This window comes from Dreissena polymorpha, chromosome 2 (genome assembly GCF_020536995.1).
Source record: "Dreissena polymorpha isolate Duluth1 chromosome 2, UMN_Dpol_1.0, whole genome shotgun sequence".
NCBI classification, from domain to species: Eukaryota; Metazoa; Mollusca; class Bivalvia; order Myida; family Dreissenidae; genus Dreissena; species Dreissena polymorpha.
Genome location: NC_068356.1, coordinates 67,596,754 through 67,619,207, shown reverse-complemented (window position 1 = coordinate 67,619,207; position 22,454 = coordinate 67,596,754). Strand labels below are relative to the sequence as shown.

The 22,454-nt window shown below is 35.5% G+C and overlaps 2 protein-coding genes and 1 non-coding gene across 4 annotated transcripts in view; 1 reads left to right on the top strand and 2 right to left on the bottom strand.

Moving 5' to 3' along the window:
- Window positions 1–22,454, bottom strand: part of LOC127867444 (uncharacterized) — a 44,947-nt gene that overhangs the window by 19,414 nt on the left and 3,079 nt on the right. The window lies entirely within an intron of this gene.
- Trnas-aga (transfer RNA serine (anticodon AGA)) lies at window positions 779–860 on the top strand. Its single transcript has one exon. It is a non-coding gene; the product is annotated as a tRNA-Ser (tRNA).
- Window positions 10,357–18,549, bottom strand: LOC127867442 (uncharacterized). 2 transcript variants are annotated; one of them, XR_008043499.1, is made up of 7 exons: window positions 17,590–18,549; window positions 17,098–17,192; window positions 16,804–16,860; window positions 16,192–16,290; window positions 14,078–14,264; window positions 12,935–13,534; window positions 10,357–10,874 (listed from the first exon to the last, which is right to left on the bottom strand). XR_008043499.1 is itself a non-coding variant. In XM_052408593.1 (7 exons), the coding sequence occupies exons 1-6, from the start codon at window positions 17,598–17,600 to the stop codon at window positions 13,426–13,428; spliced, it is 558 nt and encodes a 185-aa protein (XP_052264553.1). In that variant the 5' UTR covers window positions 17,601–18,548; the 3' UTR covers window positions 10,357–10,874; window positions 13,396–13,425. The 2 variants fall into 2 exon arrangements, 1 of the variants encoding a protein (XP_052264553.1); XM_052408593.1 differs by having other exon boundaries at window positions 13,396–13,534; window positions 17,590–18,548.

The window sequence follows — 22,454 nt, the reverse complement described above, 5'->3', positions numbered from 1 at the left end:
ACGAAATCTCTTGAGAAAAGCTGGACTGGCCAGAATCTAGATTAATAACATCAAACGATAAAAATGTCCCAGGCAAACAGTTTCTACCTTACTTCGTTAACAAATTGGCGCCGGCACTAAATGAATTTGTTATTAAACCGTCTTTAATAGGAAAGGTTAGCACAGGTTGGACTAACAAAAATTGTGAATCCGCAAATCACATAATAAAAACGGCTTCACAGTGGAAGTAACTGGACCTCAGCAAATTCATATCAAAGGTAGAGCAGACCGTTGAGGGAGAAAGAAGGGAGAGATGAATGGCCGAGCGAGGTACGGGTAACTTTAGACTGACAGAGTGAATGTATGTCAGAGTTTATTTACAGATCATCGCTGAGTCTTCACAACTACCTATGTGCTGGACTGAATTTAGTATTGTAATTTTAGACTAATGACTAAATTGTCGTTAAACAATTGCCTTAATTGTCGCTTTCGATCAGCACATGTTTAACACGATCTGACCCTGAACGACACATTATGCATCTAAATGAAATGTATTTCTGTATGCTGTGATTATTATTCCCTTATTCTGGGATTATTTTTAGTATTATGACTTTAAAGCTGTTGTCTTAATTGCCGTTTGCGATTAGCACATGCTATAAACACGGTCTGATCCTGAACGACACATTACGCATCTTAAGGTAGCGCATCTGTAATGATTTCCCGCGATTTCTTCGAAGATTGAAGAGCCTTTTTACCTGTTAACTTATGGATATCTAATTTAAGCATGTTCTAATGTAAAGTTGTCGTGGCCGAGTGGTTAAGGAGATAGACTAGAACTCTATTGGGATCTTTCCGCGCAGGTTCGAATCCTGCCGACAACGCATACTTTTTGCGTCGCGTTTAATTTCTTTTCTAACGTAATTTGATTTAATATAGCAAATAGGCTATGTTTATTGTTAAATAGTAGTCCGGTTTTCCAGCAATAACACAAAAATTGCAATAACTACCTGTATAAACCAAGCTTTGCATCGAAGTACAAAATTTTCATATTTTCACTAGCGCTCGCGAAAATATTGCAATTTTCTCACTTCTCATTGAAATAAATGTTTCATATTCACTCAAAACAAACAAATATCCTCTTTAATCTAACATAACGAAACTTCTTTATAATATTTGTAATTAATAAACGCTTTTGTCATAGTAAATAGTAAATATATATTGGCTTTTTTTTTAATTGTCTCAATTACAGTTAATAGAATCAGATATGCTTGTATGCTAAAAATAATTACTTTGGATAGCTTAATAATACTGCTTTCATTCATACTCATTAGTTTAACATGAAATATGGTGCAATTTGTATGCACATTCTTCAATTTTTCAAATTAAAACAACGTTATGGCTAAATTGGGTGATTTACTGCTGAAAATACGAATCATGCATGTTGCATTTTTATTTTTATTTTAAACGTAAACGGTTTATCTGTCTATTTCTGTTTATTTTTGCTGTATATAGTCTATCTATAAAAACTATAAAGTTCAAAATATTACTTAAATGATACTATTTTGAATTTTATGACACTTTGTTTTAACCAACCCGATTTCTACTTGGCTGAAACCACTTACATTTCATGGCGCTCTTCCATAGATAACACGTTATAAAACAAGAGGGCCTGAAAGGCCCAAAGTCGCTCACCTGAGATAAAAAGAAATGACCTGTTCTTCAATAACAATGTGACTAAACTATTTTTATTCTTTCCAAACATTCATCATTTATCCTTAAACAATAATGCAAACAATACAAACCATTCATATAGAAATACAGTTCATAAACTTTCAAAAGTTAATCATAGTTAAAACAAGGTTTCGAAAACAATTATACACTTTCATGTCTAAACTTGGTCAACAGTTTGTGTTCAGTATGAGGCAAATGCCTGTATCATGCACTAGGATAAACAAACACCCGTGATTACTATAATTGAATTCACTCAATTCACTTCACTGAACAAATAATTAAGAACTCACTTTCATTGTATTATTCACTTAAGTCTAACGTAAGACACTTTCAGAAAACAAACAATTTAAATCCATTTCTTCGGCTTTGATTAATCACTTTTAACTTGCGTTAATCACAACACACTAAGTCACTTTAATTAAAAGATTAGCTGAGATTTGTCATTAAATAAATTCACTATGTTCACTCATCACTTATTAAAAGCACTAACTTGTTGTTGCATAAATTCACTAAGTCCTGTTCTTTATTAAATCACTAACTCAATATTTTCACTTAGAGAAAAAAAATACTTATTCACTTTGCCTTAGTAATCACTTAACTAATAATTGCACTTAGTTAAAAGAACTAAACTAACTCCACTAACATAACATTCCCAGTTAGTGAAACACAGTAAATTATTAATTCAAAATTTTCATTTAGAGAAAAATAAGACTAAGTCACTTTTACTTGGTGAAATTTCAACTTAGAACATTAAACTCACCTCCATGATAAAACTAACAGTTGCTACATTAAACAGGTCTGGCAGATTAGTAATTAACTAACCCCAATCTTTTAATTAGTGGACTAACACTTTCAACTTAGAGCCAGGGGGTCTAGCATTAGTCTTTCACATGTATACCCAGATGTTTTGGTTGATTAGTTCTTAGGGGAGAGGTCAACAATGTGCAAGTCCCCTGATTCTGAAGTGTAGCAGGCATAGTAACATAGGTAAACATCCAATCAAATGAGAGCACTGCTATTCTTAGCATCCAGGTAAAGATAAGCACTGATCAAAGATCATCACTGACCACTGATGTAAACTATCTGCACTTACAGAGAGTTTAAAGCATTTATTTCATTTCTTAAGAATTATCATACAATGAAAATATACCTGATCTATCATCAATGAATTTATAAGTTATTAACTGTCATCAATGAATTTAAAAGTTATCAAAAATTGTAGTTTAAAGAATTATTATTGTAAGAATAAAAACAAAGTAAACAATTACAAGGCAGGCGTTACAATACATATAAAGAAATCTGCTCCCCCCCCCCCCGCAAGCCATGTTTTTCAACCCATCATGACCATTTTCAATCTCGTCCGAGATATTTATCAAAATCGATGTTTACAAAAAACAAGAGATGTGTTTGTCAGAAACACAATGCCCCCTATTGCGCCGCTTTGAAGCCATAAATTTGATCTTTGACCTTGAAGGATGACCTTGACCTTGACCTTTTACCACTCAAAATGTGCAGCTCCATGAGATACACATGTTTGTCAAATATCAAGTTGCTATCTTCAATATTGCAAAAGTTATTGCAAAACTTTAACCAATGTTAAAGTTTTAGGACACACACATACAATGACTGACACAATGACAGACAGACAGGCCAAAAACAATATACCCCCGATCTTTCGATCCAGGGGGCATAAAAATTCTGATGATTAGGCAAAAAATGTGACTTCTAGAGTGTTCACAAGCTTTTTTTACTAAATAAATATAAGGAAAATTACCCCCCTTGGCGGCCAAGTTTTTTTACCGGTCCAAACCATTTTCGAACTAAACCGTCGTATCCAAGAAGTTCACAATCTGTCAAAAAAAACTGATATAAATATTAGTTTCTGTTAGTCTAGAAGTTGCTTCAAAAATGTAGTTTATAAAATAAGTCTAACTTAATCTAAAGAACACAATTTCTAGAGCGTGGAAAACCCCAGTTACTCAAATGTAAAAAATAAGAAGAATTTACAAAAGTTATGTCAATCAAAAGAGTCTTTATAATTTAGAAAATGCCAAATAACAAGGTTGCCATGCAAACAGTTTCATAGCACCGTAGTCTAAATACACCAAAACACAGTAGGTTAACTTGGCTTATCAGTAAAGATCAAAGATAAGGCTCTACAGTGCATTAGTAAATGTACATTTATTTTATGAGATAGGTTTATTAAATTTAAATTGCATGCAAACTACTGTCTTTATGTACACCACATTTTATGAAAGAAGTCCCAGGTTTATACAAGGGAGTTAACTATTACTTAACTATTAGAAAGTATGTACAGGTTATCTTTCTTTAACATAATGGCTTATCAAAACTAGACTGTTTTCAACATATACATATAGAGAAAACTACCCGCCCCTTGGCAGCCTGTTTTTCAAGCAAAGGTTACCATTTCTGAAGTCATCCAAGATATCATTGGGACAAATCTTCTGAGCAAGTTTCATGAAGATCGGTAATAAATGTGGCCTCAACAGTGTAAACAAGGTTTTACTATAGCCATATAAGGAAAAATACCCCGCCCCCTGGCGTCCAAGTTTGTTTAACCAACCGACATCATTTTCGAACTCGTCCAAGATATTATTGGGATGAATCTTCTGACCAAGTTTTATGAGGATCGGACTATAAATATGGCCTCTAGAGTGTTAACAAGATTTTGCTATAGCCATATAAGGAAAAATGCCCTGCCCCTTGGCAGCCATGTTTTTCAAGCAAACGTAACCATTTTCGAACTCATCCAAGACATCATTGAAACCAATCTTCTGACCTAATTTCATGAAGATTGGACAATAAATGTGGCCTCTAGAGAGTGAACAAGGCAAATGTTGACGTCGCACAACGGACTACGGACAACGGGCGACGGACAAAAGGCGATCACAAAAGTTCACCATGAGCACGTTGTGCTCAGGTGAGCTAAAAATAAATATCGTTAAAAGAATACTTATTTCATATTTTTTAAACTTTAAACACCTTTACTGCATCTGTACACACCAACTACATGCCCATATTTGGGAATCTGGATGAATTATGGAACTTTCATATACCCCAGGGGTGCAAATAAACTGGACAAAAGCCGAGCGTGGGAGTGGTTTTGAAAAAATCATTATATTTTTTTAGCATGTAAAGCCTACCTCAAAATTTGCATGTAGTTCAGTGAAATGATGCTGATTAAGAAAATAATACAGAAGATTATACATGTATTTGGAAAGGTGCCAATTACAGGCGCGCTACCTTAATGAAATGTTATTTATCTCCAAATTGTCTTTATGTAAAACATTTATGTTCGTTTAATTTAATTTTGTCTACCAGAAAAACCAATATTAACTAGAAATGGCGTGGCAGAGGCCGACGCGTATCCCCACGCCGCATGTTTGATCCAGGGGCGCCCCAGGGTTGGTAATGGGGCCATGCATAGTTGAAATTGACCGTATCGTCATAAGAGAAGTTCAGTATCAATTAGAAGTGAATTGGTGTAGAAATGAAGAAATTATAGTAAAAGGCAATTTTGGATGGGCGTGGCCTATGTGGGCGGGGTGCCCCAGGGTTGGTAATGGGGCCATACATAGTTGAGATTGACCGTATTGTCATAAGAGAGGTTCAGTATCAATTTGAAGTAAATCGGTGTAGAAATGAAGATATTATAGTAAAAGGCAATTTTTGGTGGGCGTGGCCTATGTGGGCGGGGCGCCCCAGGGTTGGTAATGGGGCCATGCATAGTTGAGATTGACTGTATTGTCATTAAAGAGGTTCAGTATCAATTTGAAGAGAATCGGTGTAGAGATGAAGAAATTATAGTAAAAGGCAATTTTGGGTGGGCGTGGCCTATGTGGGCTGGGCGCCCCAGGGCTGGTAATGGGGCCATGCATAGTTGAGATTAAACGTATTGTCATAAGAGAGGTTCAGTATCAATTTGAAGTGAATCGGTGTAGAAATGAAGAAATTATAGTAAAAGGCAATTTTGGGTTGGCGGGGTGCTCCAGGGTTGGTAATGAGGCCATGCATAGCTGAGATTGACTGTATTGTCATAAGAAAGGTTCAGCATCAATTTGAAGTGAATCGGTGTAGAAATGAAGAAATTATAGTAAAACTGCAATTTTGGGTGGGCGTGGCCTTTGTGGGCGGGGCGCCCCAGGGTTGGTAATGGGGCCATGCATAGTTGAGATTGACCGTATTGTCATAAGAGAGGTTCGGTATCAATTTAAAGACAATCGGTGTAGAAATGAAGAAATTATAGTGAAATAACCTAAAAAAAATGAGTGAAAATCTCTGACCCGGCACCGCCCCAACCCCCATAACTTTTGACCCAGGGGTCAGATAAAAATTCCAAATAGTGCAGGGTCGCACATATGCTCATAGCTACCATGTGTGTAAGTTTCAAGGTTCTAGTGCTTATAGTGTAGTAGGAGATAGTGGCCAGGACGGACAGACGGACTGACGGCGGAGATAACCACAATATCCACAATATTCCCACGCTTTTCAAAAAGCGTGGGGATAAAAATGTCTTGAATAATAACATATATGATATATATATATATATATATATATATATATATATATATATATATATATATATATATATATATATATATATATATATATTAACATTGCCTTAATTACAAGTACCGTCTTAAACATACCAATGTATATTAAAATAATGATTTCGCGCCACTGGTACCACGATTTAAAGGTGAGAAATCTAACTGTTTTCGGTAAATTAATTTACCGTTTTCGGTATCATGTCCTCGTATTATATAATGCATTCGTTTTTAAACAGGAATTAAATGCTTTTTGTAAAAAGAAAACAATTAATATATAGCATCATTTAAATGCGTACTGAAGTAAACATTCATACAAATAATAGTTTAACGCCACTATCACGATTTTAAGGTGGGAAATCGAACTGTTTTCGGCAAATTTACTATGTGGTCAGAATATACTAAATAGTTGCCCTATATAATTCAATGTAAAAGCGACAACTTTAAGACAAAATAAATGCAATATTTTGCACATAGAGACCCCCATAACCATACCTTTTCTTAAATGCCATTCTAAGCGGAATCGATTTATGCAATAAAAAAGATATGTCATGTACAATGCAAGAAAGAACTTGACACAAATCAAAATCGACTGTTTTTGCATTTTTTTTTCGTCCGTTTCTTAGTGGAATGTAACCTTTATCAGTGCAATGGTTTACTATAGTCTTCAAGTTTATCATATTTCATGGATTCAGTAGTGAACACCTATTTATGCCCTACCATTATATCCGAAAGATAACACCCGAATAATAGTAAAAAGTGTAAAACATGCCTTCCTGTCACCTATGATACTTTTTTAGAGAGTACAGTACATGAAACGGTTATTTAGTATACTGTAACCTATAATATGTTCAGTTATTCCTGCTGCTTTGTCATAGTATGCTAGATTGCTCATTGTCGGCTGGGGTACTACTTACATGTACCTCTATTTATTTACATCATGCATGTTTCTTAATCAATAATCGTGCAAATAACCAAATTCTCCACTTGAACGTGTTGTATGTTTTAAGTTTTTGTGACAAAAACTGGGTGTATGTTACTTCCAAACTTCTCCGAGAAAGTGTTAAATGATGGAACATCTGCCTGGGGCGTACAAGACCCTTTAGATTGATTACTGAATTGTTTATTTATGATTAATTTAGCTAGTCAAAGTTTATTTCTGTTTAATATGTATTAATATTTGGAAGTTTATATTATAATAAAAGTTATTTATGGGGAATTAAATTAATTACACATTCTTTTGCAAGAAATTTTTATTGTAAATGTATGTTTCATTTATTTTGTAGGAACTCTGTGAAGCTGTGGCACCTTTTATGGTACGTGAGCGATCAATGTCTGTGGACAAAAGAATATTGGAAACTTTGTGGATGCTTGGGAACCAAGAATCGTACAGGAGCGTGGCTGACCGATTTGGGATAAGTAAAGGTAAGCAAAAGAAAATTGATGCCTTCTCAACTGCAAATATGGTTAGTTTTTTCCTCGGTTTGCAGGAAAGGGCTCTAGCATTCATATGTATATAAACAAATGAAGGAGTGTTTATGAAAGATCCTTTAATAAAATGTGCTATCTGTAACAGTATTTACAATAAAATGAGACTTAACTTAGAAGCTGCACTTCATTTACTCAACAATTTGTCAAGCTGGCATAGTGGATACGGTGTCCTAGTGATGGGGACCTTTTGGGTTCCACCCTATTTTTGAGCGTTCTAATTTTCTTCTCCATAAACACCAACTTTTGATTCTTCCAGAAAATGAACTTGTGAGTCTCAAAATAAGCGTAATGTAATCAAGCTACATTTAAAAAGGCTAAACACTAGCATGAATTATTCCATTTCTATTACAGGAACTTTACATCTTACAGTCATTGCAACATGTAGAGTATTGTCTGCGATGATGGAGCAGCACATCAAATTTCCGGAATCTCGGCATGAGCTGAAGACCATTGCCGATGGATTTCAGCAACGATGTGGAATGCCTGGTGTTGTAGGGGCTGTTGACGGGACTCACATTGCATGTCCGGCTCCAATATCGGAGCATAGGTCCTCATTTTTCAACAGGAAAGGGTTCGCCAGTTTAGTTCTCCAAGTAGTATGCGACAGCAATTTGAAATTTTTGGACATATACACAGGATGGCCAGGTTCTGTTCACGATGCCCGTGTATATAGGAACAGTCCAGTGGCACAAAAAATTGAAAATCTCCCAGATGAGTTCCATGTGCTCGGGAATTCAGCGTACCCCCTGACAAGACATCTCCTTGTTCCATATAGAGATAATGGACATTTGGATCAATTACAAAAAAAATTAAACAAGTGCCATTCGTCGACAAGAGTTGATGTGGAAAGTGCCATTGGTCTATTGAAATGTAAATTCCGGCGGCTGAAATACTTGGACATGCTCATGGAGCTGGAGATACCCGTCGTGATCTCTGCTTGTTGTGTCCTTCACAACTTCATTCTGCAGAGAGAGTCAGACACAGAACCTGAGGTGGACACATTTGATGATATAGGCATGGATGCCTCTGAGGCAGTGGGAGACGGTCAGGCCCGCCCAGAAGCAGAGGAGAAGAGACGTGCAATTGCCCTGGAATTGTGATGAGAAATCCCTACTTCGATATGTGTGCATATGTTCATGCTTAATGTGTTATTAACAATTGGAAGCCAATACCTGTTTTGTAGGATGATGTTTTTTGTGGTGGACTAATGAGTTTGTGAAGGTAAAACGCCTGGAAAATATTATTTAAATTCAAAGAGTATTGCTATTATTAAGCATGCTTTATTGTTTTGTATTGTTGGAAAGATTATGAGCAGAATAAAAGGTCAATAATTTGAGTATTGTATAGTTGTTTTGCAACATTAATGTTTGATACAGTACAAATGCTGTTTCCTGTAATATCATATTCTGTGTCATGAACAATGGCGTTTACAACACTTTGGCGCAATATGAACATTTTTAAATAACAATAATACGCCCATATAATTAATTGCAGTCTTTCACTGACAAAAAGTTGGAGAAACAGTATCAAACACCTTTATGAGAACTGAGATGTAAACAAATAATAAATTTATTTACTTTGTCACAGTAGTTCAAACATCCAGACATCACATTAATGAAATCTTATGTATATTTAAAGGGATCTTTTCACGGTTCGGTAAATTGAAAAAAGTTGTTTCAGATTCGCAAATTTTCGTTTTAGTTATATTTGTGAGGAAATAGTAATATTGAACATTTACCATAGTCTAATATAGCCATTATATGCATCTTTTGACGATTTAAAAACCTAAATATTATAAAGCGTTGCAAAGCGAAACGATTGAATAATTTGGAGAGTTCTGTTGTTGTCGTTTAAATTTACAAAACTACGAAGATTGCTTATATAAGGTATTAAATACAGCATACATTAACACTCAGCAGAATAGCCGAGAGGGCTCATGCGTTTTTACTCCAGGACTCCGGGGGTCACTGGTTCGAGCCCCGGTGCGAGCTACATTTTTTCCTTTTTTAAATTTTATTCTTGATTTTTCACTGAAGCTTTTAAGATCCAAAGTTTGCATTTATCAAAATAAAGCATTTAATGACTAACTTCAAAATATGCAAAAATCTGTGAAAAGGCCCCTTTAATAATGTGTCAGTGGGTGATACACGCGTTAGCCCTATCATTAGCACAAGAAGGTATTGTTTTTAACTTTATGGGGAGGTTTTCCACCTTAAGGAGAAAACGACTTCTCATGAACAATTGCATATGCGAGTCTATGGATAGTAAAATTCGAGTCCTTTGAGTAAACCTAGGTGACAGATTTATGTTGAATGAATTTGCAATAAAAGCAATCACAAAATTTTCCAACATAATAAAGTGGAAGCTGATTTAAAGTGTAATTATTACTAACACACATTAATATGCTACTTTGATTTAAAGTTTGTGTTTTCACAAGAACCGGCAAACATATTAAGCTTAACTGGTATGGCAACAAAATAAATTATTCAGATTTAAAGTGTGTTATATGAATGCGCTAAATGATACATATATGTTCAATTAACCAAAGAAAATCGTAAACAAAGAGAATTTAATAATAACACAATGACAATTATAATAATTTAATATATACATAGATAAAAGATCAGCTCTGAATTCTCCATAATGCAAGTTCATCTTGGCATAAAATAACTGGATACTTTACAATGAGACAATGACGAAACACAACTCAACATATTTACACTCGCTGTTTACAGGAGTAATGGAAATCTCTATAGACAGTTCAACTTTTATTGGAGGTCAGAGCCTCAACAAGTCGCTCCAGTAGACGATTTTTTTGTTCCGCCAAAGCAGTCAAACGCTCGTTATGGGCATCCAAGCGGTCAAGTCTTTGCGAATGTTCTAGCATGTAGCCCCGGAACCATTCTGGAGGGTCTTGGCTCCCACTTCTTTTTCTTTTTCTGATGAGAGGGGTAGCAACAAGCTCATCAGTCCCCTCTGTAGAAGGGGTGGTTGCCCTTCCTGCTGGCTGGTCAATTGGTGGAGGAGTTGGTGCTTTATGAACCGTGGGTCTACGTGGCCCAGGTGGCGGCTTTGCAGTTACAGTTACAGTAACATCTTGCTGGACTGCAGCAAAACAAACAGCATGGTTACAAGTGAGATGGTATATGCATGTTTTAAATAACAAGTGATATGTTTAAGAAACACTCTGCCCCCTCTTGAGCGATTTTTATCCATAGATTTGACCTTTGACCTTGAAGAATGACCGACCGTGACCTTTCACCACTCAAAATCTGCAGACCCATGTCGATGATGAGATACACGGAGATACACATGCATGCCAAATATCAAGTTTCTATGTTCAATATTGCAAAAGTTTTGACCAAGGTCAAAGTGATGGGACAGAATGACAGACATACAGGCCAAAAACAATATACCCCCTCTTCTTCGAGGAAGGGGACATAAAAACTTATTTGCTAACTAGAACATAAACTAAAACAATACATTATTTTATTAGAAAATTGTCTCAGTGAATAAATACTACACGGGAAATCTCATAAATTGTAACACAACCTTTTTTAACAGTTAACCCTTAATTATAATAAAAAAATAAACAAGGGCTGTTTGTAAAACATGCATGCCCCCCATATGGGCTGTCCGTTGGAGTGGCAGCCATTGTGTGAATACGATTTTTGTCACTGTGACCTTGACCTTTGACCATGTGACCTGAAAATCAATAGGGGTCATCTGCGAGTCACGATCAATTTACCTATGAAGTGTCATGATCCTAGGCAAAAGCGTTCTTGAGTTATCATCCGAAAATCATTTTACTTTTTCGGGTCACCGTGACCTTGACCTTTGACATTGTGACCTCAAAATCAATAGGAATCATTTGCAAGTCATGATCAATCTACCTATGAAGTTTCATGATCCTAGGCATATGCGTTCATGAGTTATCATCCGAAAACCTTTTTACTATTTCGGGTCACAGTGACCTTGACCTTTGACCTAGTGACCTCAAAATCAATAGGGGTCATCTGCAAGTCATGATCAATCTACCCATGAAGGTTCATGATCCTAGGCGTATGCGTTCTTGAGTTATCATCCGGAAACCATTTTACTATTTCGGGTCACAGTGACCTTGACCTTTGACCTAGTGACCTCAAAATCAATAGGGGTCATCTGCAAGTCATGTTCAATCTACCCATGAAGTTTCATGATCCTAGGCGTATGCGTTTTTGAGTTTTCATTAAAAAACCATTTTACTATTTCTTGTCACTGTGACCTTGACCATTGACCTAGTGACCTCAAAATCAATAGGGGTCATCTGCGAGTCATGATCAATGTACCTATGAAGTTTCATGATCCTAGGCCCAAGCGTTCTTGAGTTATCGTCTGACAACCACCTGGTGGACGGACCGACAGACCGACCGACATGAGCAAAGCAATATACCCCCTCTTCTTCGAAGGGGGGCATAATAAAACAAGGGACAAAATTGTCACAAAACCAGGTTTTCATTGTGAAAAAAAATCTGATAAAGGGAGACAACTCAAACTGAACTTTTTAAATGAACAAACAAAATTAACACCCTTTGTAAGTTTGTTTTAAAATAAATCTATTTTTAGTCGTGGCGACCTTGACATTGGAGATATTGACGTGATTCTTTTGTGAGACACACCGTCCCATGATGGTGAACAAATGTGCCAAATGATTTTAAAATATCATAATGAATGACATAGTTATAGCCCAGACAAGCTCATTTATGGCTATTTTTTACCTTTGAACTCAAAGTGTGACCTTGACCTTGGAGATATCGACGTAATTATTTCGCGCGACACACCGTCCAATGATGGTGAACAAATGTGCCAAATGATTTTAAAATCTGACAATGAACGACATAGTTATGGCTCGGACAAGCTCATTTATGGCCATTTTTGACCTTTGAACTCAAAGTGTGACCTTGACCTTGGAGATATAGACGTAATTATTTCGTGCGACACACCGTCCAATGATGGTGAACAAATGTGCCAAATGATTTTAAAATCTGACAATGAACGACATAGTTATGGCCCGGACAAGCTTGTTCCGCCAGCCCGCCAGCCAGCCCGCCAGCCAGCCAGCCCGCCCGCATTCGCCAATCTAATAACCAGTTTTTTCCTTCGGAAAACCTGGTTAAAAAACGAACCTGGCATTGACGACACAACCATCGCTGGTCTTACAGATGGATATCCAGCAAATAGCTAATCCATCCTTTGGAAGTATTCCCAGTTTTTTCGCCCGCTCCCACTAGTGGCATGACCTTTGACCTAGTGACCTCAAAATCAATAGGGGTCATCTGCAAGTCATGTTCAATCTACCCATGAAGTTTCATGATCCTAGGCGTATGCGTTTTTGAGTTTTCATTAAAAAACCATTTTACTATTTCTTGTCACTGTGACCTTGACCTTTGACCTAGTGACCTCAAAATCAATAGGGGTCATCTGCGAGTCATGATCAATGTACCTATGAAGTTTCATGATCCTAGGCCCAAGCGTTCTTGAGTTATCGTCTGACAACCACCTGGTGGACGGACCGACAGACCGACCGACATGAGCAAAGCAATATACCCCCTCTTCTTCGAAGGGGGGCATAATAAAAAAAACGAACCTGGCATTGACGACACAACCATCGCTGGTCTTACAGATGGATCTCCAGCATTTTTTTTAGCTCATCCATCCTTTGGAAGTATTCCCAGTTTTTTCGCCCGCTCCCACTAGTGGCATGCTGGTCCACTATCTTCTTGTACCTGAAAAAACACATTCATCAGGCTTAATAAATTGATTTTTTAGTTGACATAAAATGAATGAAACACTTTATTTTTAGACATGACATTGAACTCAATAATCACTTTTCCAGTTCTATGTGTTTTTTGTTTCATTCAACCAATCCAAGCAAGACATTTAAAAAAAATAAAAATAACAGTATCTATAGAAAGATGAATAACATAAAAAGTTGCATAATATGGTTTGCAATATCAGCCGGAATTTACTGTCACATGCCTCACCTGTTACATGATTTCCTTTGTACTAACAATAACAAGAGATGTGTTCGTCAGAAACACAATGCCCCTACTGCGCTTTGAACCTATATATTTGACCTTGAAGGATGACCTTGACCTTTCACTACTCAAAATGTTCAGCTCCATGAATACACAAGCATGCCAAATATCAAGTTGCTATGTTCAATATTGCAAAATTTATGCGCAATGTTAAAGGTTTGGGACAGACAGAATGACTGACAGGCCAAAAACCATATTTCCCCTCTTCTTTAATACAAATTAAAGACTTACTTAAACTTCATCAACCGGAATTTACTGTCACAGGCTTCACCTGTGACAGTAACTCCTTTGTGTGCCATCTCTTCTGCTATCAATCTCCACACGTTTTTGTTTTTGAAGGATGCGGAATCAAATTTCTGTTTATGTTCTTCATAAAGAGACAGCATCAACAAAATCCCTTCATGGGTCCATCGAACACCTAAAAACAGATCAACCAGCCATCACATTTTAAGCTTTTAAGTCATTTTACCATATGTGTATGCAAAAGTAACAGTGCTTTCCACATGCCATTAAATGACCCTTCGTCGGGACGCTTGAATTTCAAAATCAGTGTCCGAGGGGCGTCTGAAACTTTCTTATCAGTGTATTATTGCAGTTACTGCCTCTAATCAGTCTTAAGATCAACACCATATTAACTTCGAAGAAAATTTTGAAAGCCGAATAATATCCTCTGTCAATTACATATATCGCTTTACCCAACTGAAGCCCCCTAAAGGCGGAGCGACGTCATATTGGAAAATCAATACTGGCCAGTTAGATTGTACGCTTTGTATGAGCGACAGCACTCATAGCAGGCATTGCCTGGGGTTAGATCAAGCAGGCCAGTTACTTAGAAAATCGATGGCAACAGGTTGTAATCGGCATGGAAATTGTGCATTTCATGCATAAAACTGTAAAAATTATTTGACTCGTTTAACAAATTATCATTAAATTCATTACGCAACTGTTAATGTTTTGTAGAAATCTCAAATGAGCATCATTAAATTTGTAATTTGAAACACTGCTGAATGAAAATGTTTACAAGTTATCAATCCGAAATACACATTTGAATAGTAAAGCGACATTAACAAATTTAAACTTCAAATAAACAGTGCTTTTTTTATTGTTTCGATCTTTTGTTTCAATATAAAGGATGCAAAAATTATGCAGCATATACAAAGTTGTTTAATTTGAATAAAAATCGTGCATTTATTGCTTAATTGTATAATTGCATGCATCACGCCGGGTGATTTACGCATGCTCAGTGGCAATATTTCATCAAATCTTTGGTCACTTATGCAGAAATTCCCTTGATACTTTAGACAAAAGGCAATATTTGTGTTTATGAATTTCTCGAGCAATATTATCATAATTTTTTACCAGCATTTACTTATATTAAAAATGAACCATACAGGATTATCGGGTAATTAATAGAAACTGGAAAATTAACAAAATATGCAGTAATATAGTCGGTATGATACAGATGTATTTTGGGAATATTCCAGTCGGGATTATACTTTTTATGCAGGGAAAGTTTAAAACCATTAAAAACAATTTAAAAATGATTTTTATAACTGATTTTATAGCTGTTTTTTTCTTGAAGAGTCATGGCGCACAAAATGACCTCATTTGACTCTTGAAATGTATCAAAAAAATAAAGTGTAGTAAAGAGGGGACAGTCCTCCCTTACCCACCCCATCGGCCCGGGGCTTCTAAAAAAATCTTGAGTTAAGCACTGAGTGACTATCCAGTGCTCCAGCTAGGCCTAAATCGAAGGGCGCTGCGCCCTGCCCTCCCGAACCTCCGCCCTGCCCCCCCGAACCCCCGCCCTGCCCCCCCCCCCCCCTCTCAAAAAAAAAAAAAAATTTTTTTTTTTTTTTTTTTTTTTTTTTACATATGCTAATTAATAAATCTCTTATTTTATTGTGATAATTTTAATCCTCATTGTAGACATTATATTTGAATGGTTTAGTAATAATGGGAATAATACAATTATTTATAACATATAAATTAACATGCACTATAGGAAGCATTTCAGAAACACCCCCGCGCTCGAACGTGCCCTTTTCACAAATACTGCGCATCGAAAGTGCCCTTTTGACAATATACTGCGCGTCGAAAGTGCCCTTTTGACAAAAAAGCCCCCTGCCCTTTTCAAATCCTAGCTGGAGCACTGCTATCTATATTTCTAGGATTCTGATTTTTTACTTTTAACAATACCAGAGATTGTGTCGATGAAAAATACTAGATGGTGGCATACTCATGACATACCTTTCATACCACAATAACACCAATATGGTTAAACAAGTATTTAATATTGAGTGTGTACAAACAGGAGTTTTATTAATTTGTTATTAAAAAATAACCTGATGCAGATGCAGTCGCAGCTCCTGAGTCTGCAGTTCTGAAGTCCAAACTACTTGCATCAACTGATTGATCTTCGGTGGCCGGAACATCTGATGAATCTGAAAAAATCCTTCCTAATTTACAAACATGGAAATTAATTAATAAATTATTTCTTATTTTGTAGGTCAAGAAAGTGTTTTTCAGATAAAACAGCCAAAGCCAAAAATATGAAACAGAACAAATGGACTGAGAGAAATGATATGTTAATTGTAATACTCAGAATTAAATAAACTGAAATTCAAGAAATTCTCTAAGGGGAAGGGGCCTTTATAAGGACATTGCTAAAGAAGCAATAAAGCCCTGAACTGAGTTAACTTTCAAATGTATGAGCCTTTTGACTTGAACCGAACTTAGTTAACAAGTTCAACTACAATTGTCAAGAAACTTTATTTTTGTAACTAGCTCTTAAAAATTAAACAATGTCCTATTCAGTTTTAACCAGATTATATAAATTCACTATGTAACAAAATCTGCTCACTTAAGTGTTTCTAGTATGCAAAGCTTAGTAAATAGTGTATGTGATCATGTGACCTAATTAGCTAGTACAATACCATAATCAGCTAGTAAAATACCAGAATCTTGCTCTCCATCAACTGTCTGACTGACAAGATAGCGAATAGTGTCTTCATCTAAAAGATAAACAAAATACATGATTTAGAAAGTTGATTTGTGTGGAATATGTAATTTATGTACAGTAATTATTGTTTTATTTAATACATTTCTAAATGAGCGCACACATCGTTTTGAATTTCTTTAACAAATCAATATAACTAGGCAGAGTAAGACCTGACCTAGTTAGTAACTGGGCTGAATAGGATTAAGAAAGTCAGATAATTTCTGGCTAAGTTTTATTCCTTGGTACAAACCCTTTTCATCTACAACAAGCCTGTACGTCTCCTCATCAACATGGAAGGAAACCCTTTTTCCATCCGGCAACTGCAGAGTGAGCTTCATCAATGAACTAAACATAAAAACACAACATTCTATTAGAATTTACTATCAGTTAACAAAAGTATAAAATATAATTTTTTCGCAGTCAAAGTGAATTGAATATTGTTCTTAACATGATTTAATATCACATATTATACACTGAAAATAAAAATTGTGTATTTAAAGAACATAATAACGTATCATTTGGGTATGATTTCTATCTGTTTCATAAAGACTATAGGCCGAACGCCTGTAAAGATACAAACAAATTCAAATAAATAAGTTGTTTTTAATCAAATCAACCCATTTTTATTTTAAATATACGCACAAACGTAAAATACATAAATAATGTACAACTTCACCGATGTTGCATTCAGAATTTTGCATAAAATTGAAAATATCAAGAATAAACAACAAATTTCTACAACCTGTCCGCCATCTTTGTTCGCTTTGTAAACGACCGCCCAAATGCGTTTCGTTTCGTTGCGGAACGTTCTCGCCGAACGGTCCGTTCAGCAGGTACGGAAACGCGCAAACTGTTCCGAACGTTCGTAAAACGTTCCGCTTACTGAACGCACTACTGTTTTCGGTATTTTAGTCATACCAGGCCCGTACCCAGGCCATGGGCCCAGGGGCTCGGCCCCCCCCAGCTGGCTGTCGAACTATGATTTTTTTTAAATGATTGGCCCACTGCATTTTTTTCTCTCGTGTAAGGGCCCACAGTACACTTTCCCTCAAAACAAAAGAGCAGCTATGTTTTATTGTCCCTGATAAACAAGGGGATTAGCGCTCGCCAATCGAGATAAGCCCCTAGGCAATGTTTTCTTATCGCCTTGTACACACATCCCCGATCAGTCCCCCATTGTGATCATGAATGCTTCATCTATCGATGGTTGATGTATCATGTATTTTGATTAGTGCAGCAAATGGAAGCAACTGCTACAGGAGGTTGTAGAATATAGTCTGATAATTGCTGACGCAGTTTTTTTTTCCTTCTTTGAGAAGGCCCTTTCCCCTAGACGTATTTTTCCCCTATAAAAGTTTACTTGATTTTTTTTTGGAAACCTTGTATTTGGAAATTCTTAGGTCCCAATATATACATTTTACATTGAGATAGGGCCCTGAATTTGAACCGGAACAAAAACACTGACAAAGGTATTAAAACTTAGTATTTATCATTTTTGCAAGGAAATCACGAAGAAAGACTACGATGAGATAGTAAACATGTCTGTTGAAAAGAAAAACAGATTCCTAAATTTGCCGAGCAACAGATACGAATTTGGCAGAATTCAGTATTTAAAATAATTCAATGCGGGGAATCACGCGGTCAGATTTGATAAAAAATGGCCGCCGATGCCTCGATTCGATGGAGAAATTGAGTCTTCAAACGTTTTACGTCAGGAAATCGCGAAATATTCCATGAGTTATCTCCACACCCAGACCAACCAGCGGAAAACGGTTCCGGCTGGCCCTATGATAGGCGTTATCCGATTAAAAACAAGTAAGTAATAAGGTAGATGTACCTGTTTGAAGACTCAATTTCTCCATCAAATCGAGGCATCGGAGGCCATTATTTATCAAATCTGACCACGTGATTCCCCGCATTGATAATTGAGTACCGAGAATTGAGTAATGTCAACCTATTAATGGCTCATTGGTAAAAAAAGTAAAATTGAAACAACAAATCGATCTCGTTATTTAAGTTAACCTGATCCAGTGTAGAAAAATATTGTATAATTAAATTATATGTTGCCTTGAATTTCTTTCAAAACAGTAAAATATGTAAAATTGATTATTTAAGACTTTCATTATTTCCCAAAAAAAATTAGGCGTTTCGCGCATTTTTTTTCCTTAAAAAGGCAAGGTCTTTCCCGAAAAATCAGTGAAAAAAACCTGTGACGTTATTGATTTGTGAAAAAGAATGGTGGAAGCAACACGAGAGTTGATGTGGATAATCGTCAGTTTAAATCTGTTAGTTTCGGCAATCTAAAGCTTTTAATATTGTTGTGAATTCACACCAATGTTTAAAGCTTAAGACTTACAAAATGTGCTGATTTCTTGTTATATTCCAATAATTCATATCACAAAACACCATTTTTATAAGCATTAAGATTCACCTTACAAAGTGCCAAATTAAAAAAAGTATATATATAGGGGGGGGACCCTCCCAAACCCTTCCCGGTTGGGCCCCCCCCAGTCAAAAAATCTTGGGTACGGCCCTGCATACCCCATTAACCTTCACCCTGATTACGGACTTGTAACAAAGATGGCGACTGGGAGTCACTTTCTGAATCCGAATAAATTACGTTGCAAGGCCTTATATTGATACGAATGTGAGAATTTATAATATAACCAATGGCGGATATAAGATGCTTTTGAGTGAAGTTCAAGTTTAATGGAAGATAAATGCTACTGGATGAAAAGTTTCTTGTTTATTTGGTTGGATTCGGTTCAACGACTGAACGAGTGAAGATATGAGTGAATAAAAATTGGTTTAAATGATCATGCCTCGTCACTTTCTAGATGTGATTATATCACTATGTTTGAATTCGTTTTTTAGTATTTGTTTAAAAAAAAGGAAATCACAAAAGTTTTAGTGTAAACGTAGTCATAGATTCTTTTAAACGAGATAGTTTTTACCATGACACCTATCAGTCATATTTTCATAATGTTATGTGGCATTATGTGTCAGACATTTTATAAATGGATCAAGCAGTCATATGTGACATTTTATATACAAAGGGCCATGCATACGAAAACGACAGTCAGAAAACATGTTTGTGTTTTGGACATCAAATAAAATTAGAGGCATATCGCTTGACTTAGACAATGAAAACCATTAACCTAGCAATTACATCATATATAATTTGTCAAATATTTATGCATTTATATCAAATGTGTAAAAAAACTTATTATACATATATTTCAATATAAATTAAAATAAAAGTTAAGAAGAACATGTGTTGAAAAATGAGAAATAAGCCAGATATTTAATTCTGAAATCAAAAATGTATGAACAGCCAAATTTGCCAGCATGTATTTCATGCATGTACGATGTGAATCTAAATTTAGTTTATGTACAGATTCGTTCATACGACAAAAGACACAATTTTGTTTCCTAACAAATACGAGTAAAAGTGTCGGCATCGGCTTTAACCAGTCAGTTAAGAAATTTACTGAAGTAAATAACATTTGATTTCTAGTACCATATACAGATTGTTAATTTATGTCCTTTAGCATTCCGAGGCCATATTCATATGTTGGTTTAAGATTGCAAGAATTACTTGTTGACATAGAAATCGTGCATTCTCTTTTTAATCCACCACATGTTTATGGTATTTCAACAATATTTTTTAAAGAACTAAACCAGTTGGTACACAAACCAAGTCAGGTTCATTATTCTTTTGCTTGAATATTTTGGGAACATTTGAATTAATCAGAATTGGGAAAATAAGTGATATTTAAGGCCTACATTGTGTATAAAATGAATGTAAAGGTGACTATATGTGCCAGCAGCCTTACACAAGTTCAAACTGCTTGGAAATGATACTTTTCATTTAATATGTTATCTAATGCAACTTCTACTTAGTTTAACACTAAAAACAAACAAAACTTTTTTATACGGAGCCTATTTTCTAAATTTTGGATCATGGTTGTTTACAATCTTAAATCTGGATCGGACCATGATAAAATTACTTTGAATAATAAGTGGCAGTAAATGTTTATACAGTCAATACTACTTTCAAAATTCTAACATATTTATAATTGCTGTGAAACTGATATCCTGGGAACAGGAATGAAGTAATGCGCTTTTGGAACCCTGTAATTTGTTAATGCATAAAATCAAACTTCCTTACAAGATATATATATACAGTTTTTCTTATTCAAATGTTATTTTAAAACGGGTTTAATTGCAATAAATGTGCATGCACATAACAAAATGATTCAATTTTTATGGACATTAATATGCTGGACCTTAAAATTGCCCATTCGCAGAATGTTAGATAGGTTTCTCCCTTGTCATGTATTAACTTAAATGGGGTTGAATAGAACAAACAGGTAAAAATTCCTGATCATTATGAAAAATTGCCATTCTTAATAACCTCATCTCCATTGATCAAGACAACCAAAAGAATGAGCGCCATCTTTAAAATGCTAAATTTTGATTGGTTGGTGTAATAAAGCAATTCAACATTAAACTTTAGCTGGACATGAGTGTTTTTCAGCAAAATTAGTCAAGTCAAATAAACAAACCTGGTCATTTTGTGAAATCAACATTCTTAAAAAATAGTGACATTAACATGAATTGAAACTAAGTTGCTTAAAAAATATAGCAGCAAAGCTGGCAAAGATGCGCTCACGGTTTTCAGGCATGTTGTGGGGAAACACCTGCATATGCGTATCCCAAGTTACAAGTTTGCATATTGTTGACCATTATGCTTTAGATTATGAAAAAGGTAGAATTCAAGTTCATAAATTATGTATTGGCAATGCTGAAGTTACTCGCGTATTGAACTTGATTGGACATTAACTTGTGGCATATTCAAAATCCAGCATGATCAAGTGGAGTGCCATGCAAAAAAGTGAGATCACTATGATCAGTGGGGATAAATCTATGAAGAATTTGAAGAGTGTTATTATTACCATTATTAAAAAATTTTAATGAGTGAAACTTCACCAAAAGATATTTTGTTTTCACAAAAAAAATGCCGGTGTTAAGTGATGAAGATGTAATCAAAGTTACTAAATAATTTTGGAATAATTTTTTGGGATCACAGACTTTGGTAAGTTATCTTTAATTGTTTGAGCTTTTGTTTGACACATGACATGTTCCCAGATTTTTTTTCTTCATTTACTGGACCAAATATATATTTTGATTACAGAAACTGGATATAATTATTTATGATTAATTCTTTGCCAAATAATAAATATGTGTATGTGGAAGATGGACTTGCTTACAATTTCATTTTTTTATAAAGTGCACGAGTTGTTAACTTAAAGGACCAGTTCATGGCTGACTTTCTTGGAGTCACTAGTAAATTAACAGGTGAATTAAATTTTGACAGAGGTAGGTCCTCCTTAATTATCCATTCAAGAATCTTCAACAGGACTTCTATGGCTATTTCTTGTTCAGAAGAGCCCTTTTTCAATGTCTTAGCAAGACTTTGTTTCATTTGGGGTACAACACGTATAGCATATATGTGATCTGTGTGAGGCGCATGGCTTGTTCTTTTTTGCTTACTAGACTCACTAAAGTAGGGATGAATTTTGAATTATAACTTCAATTTCCAGC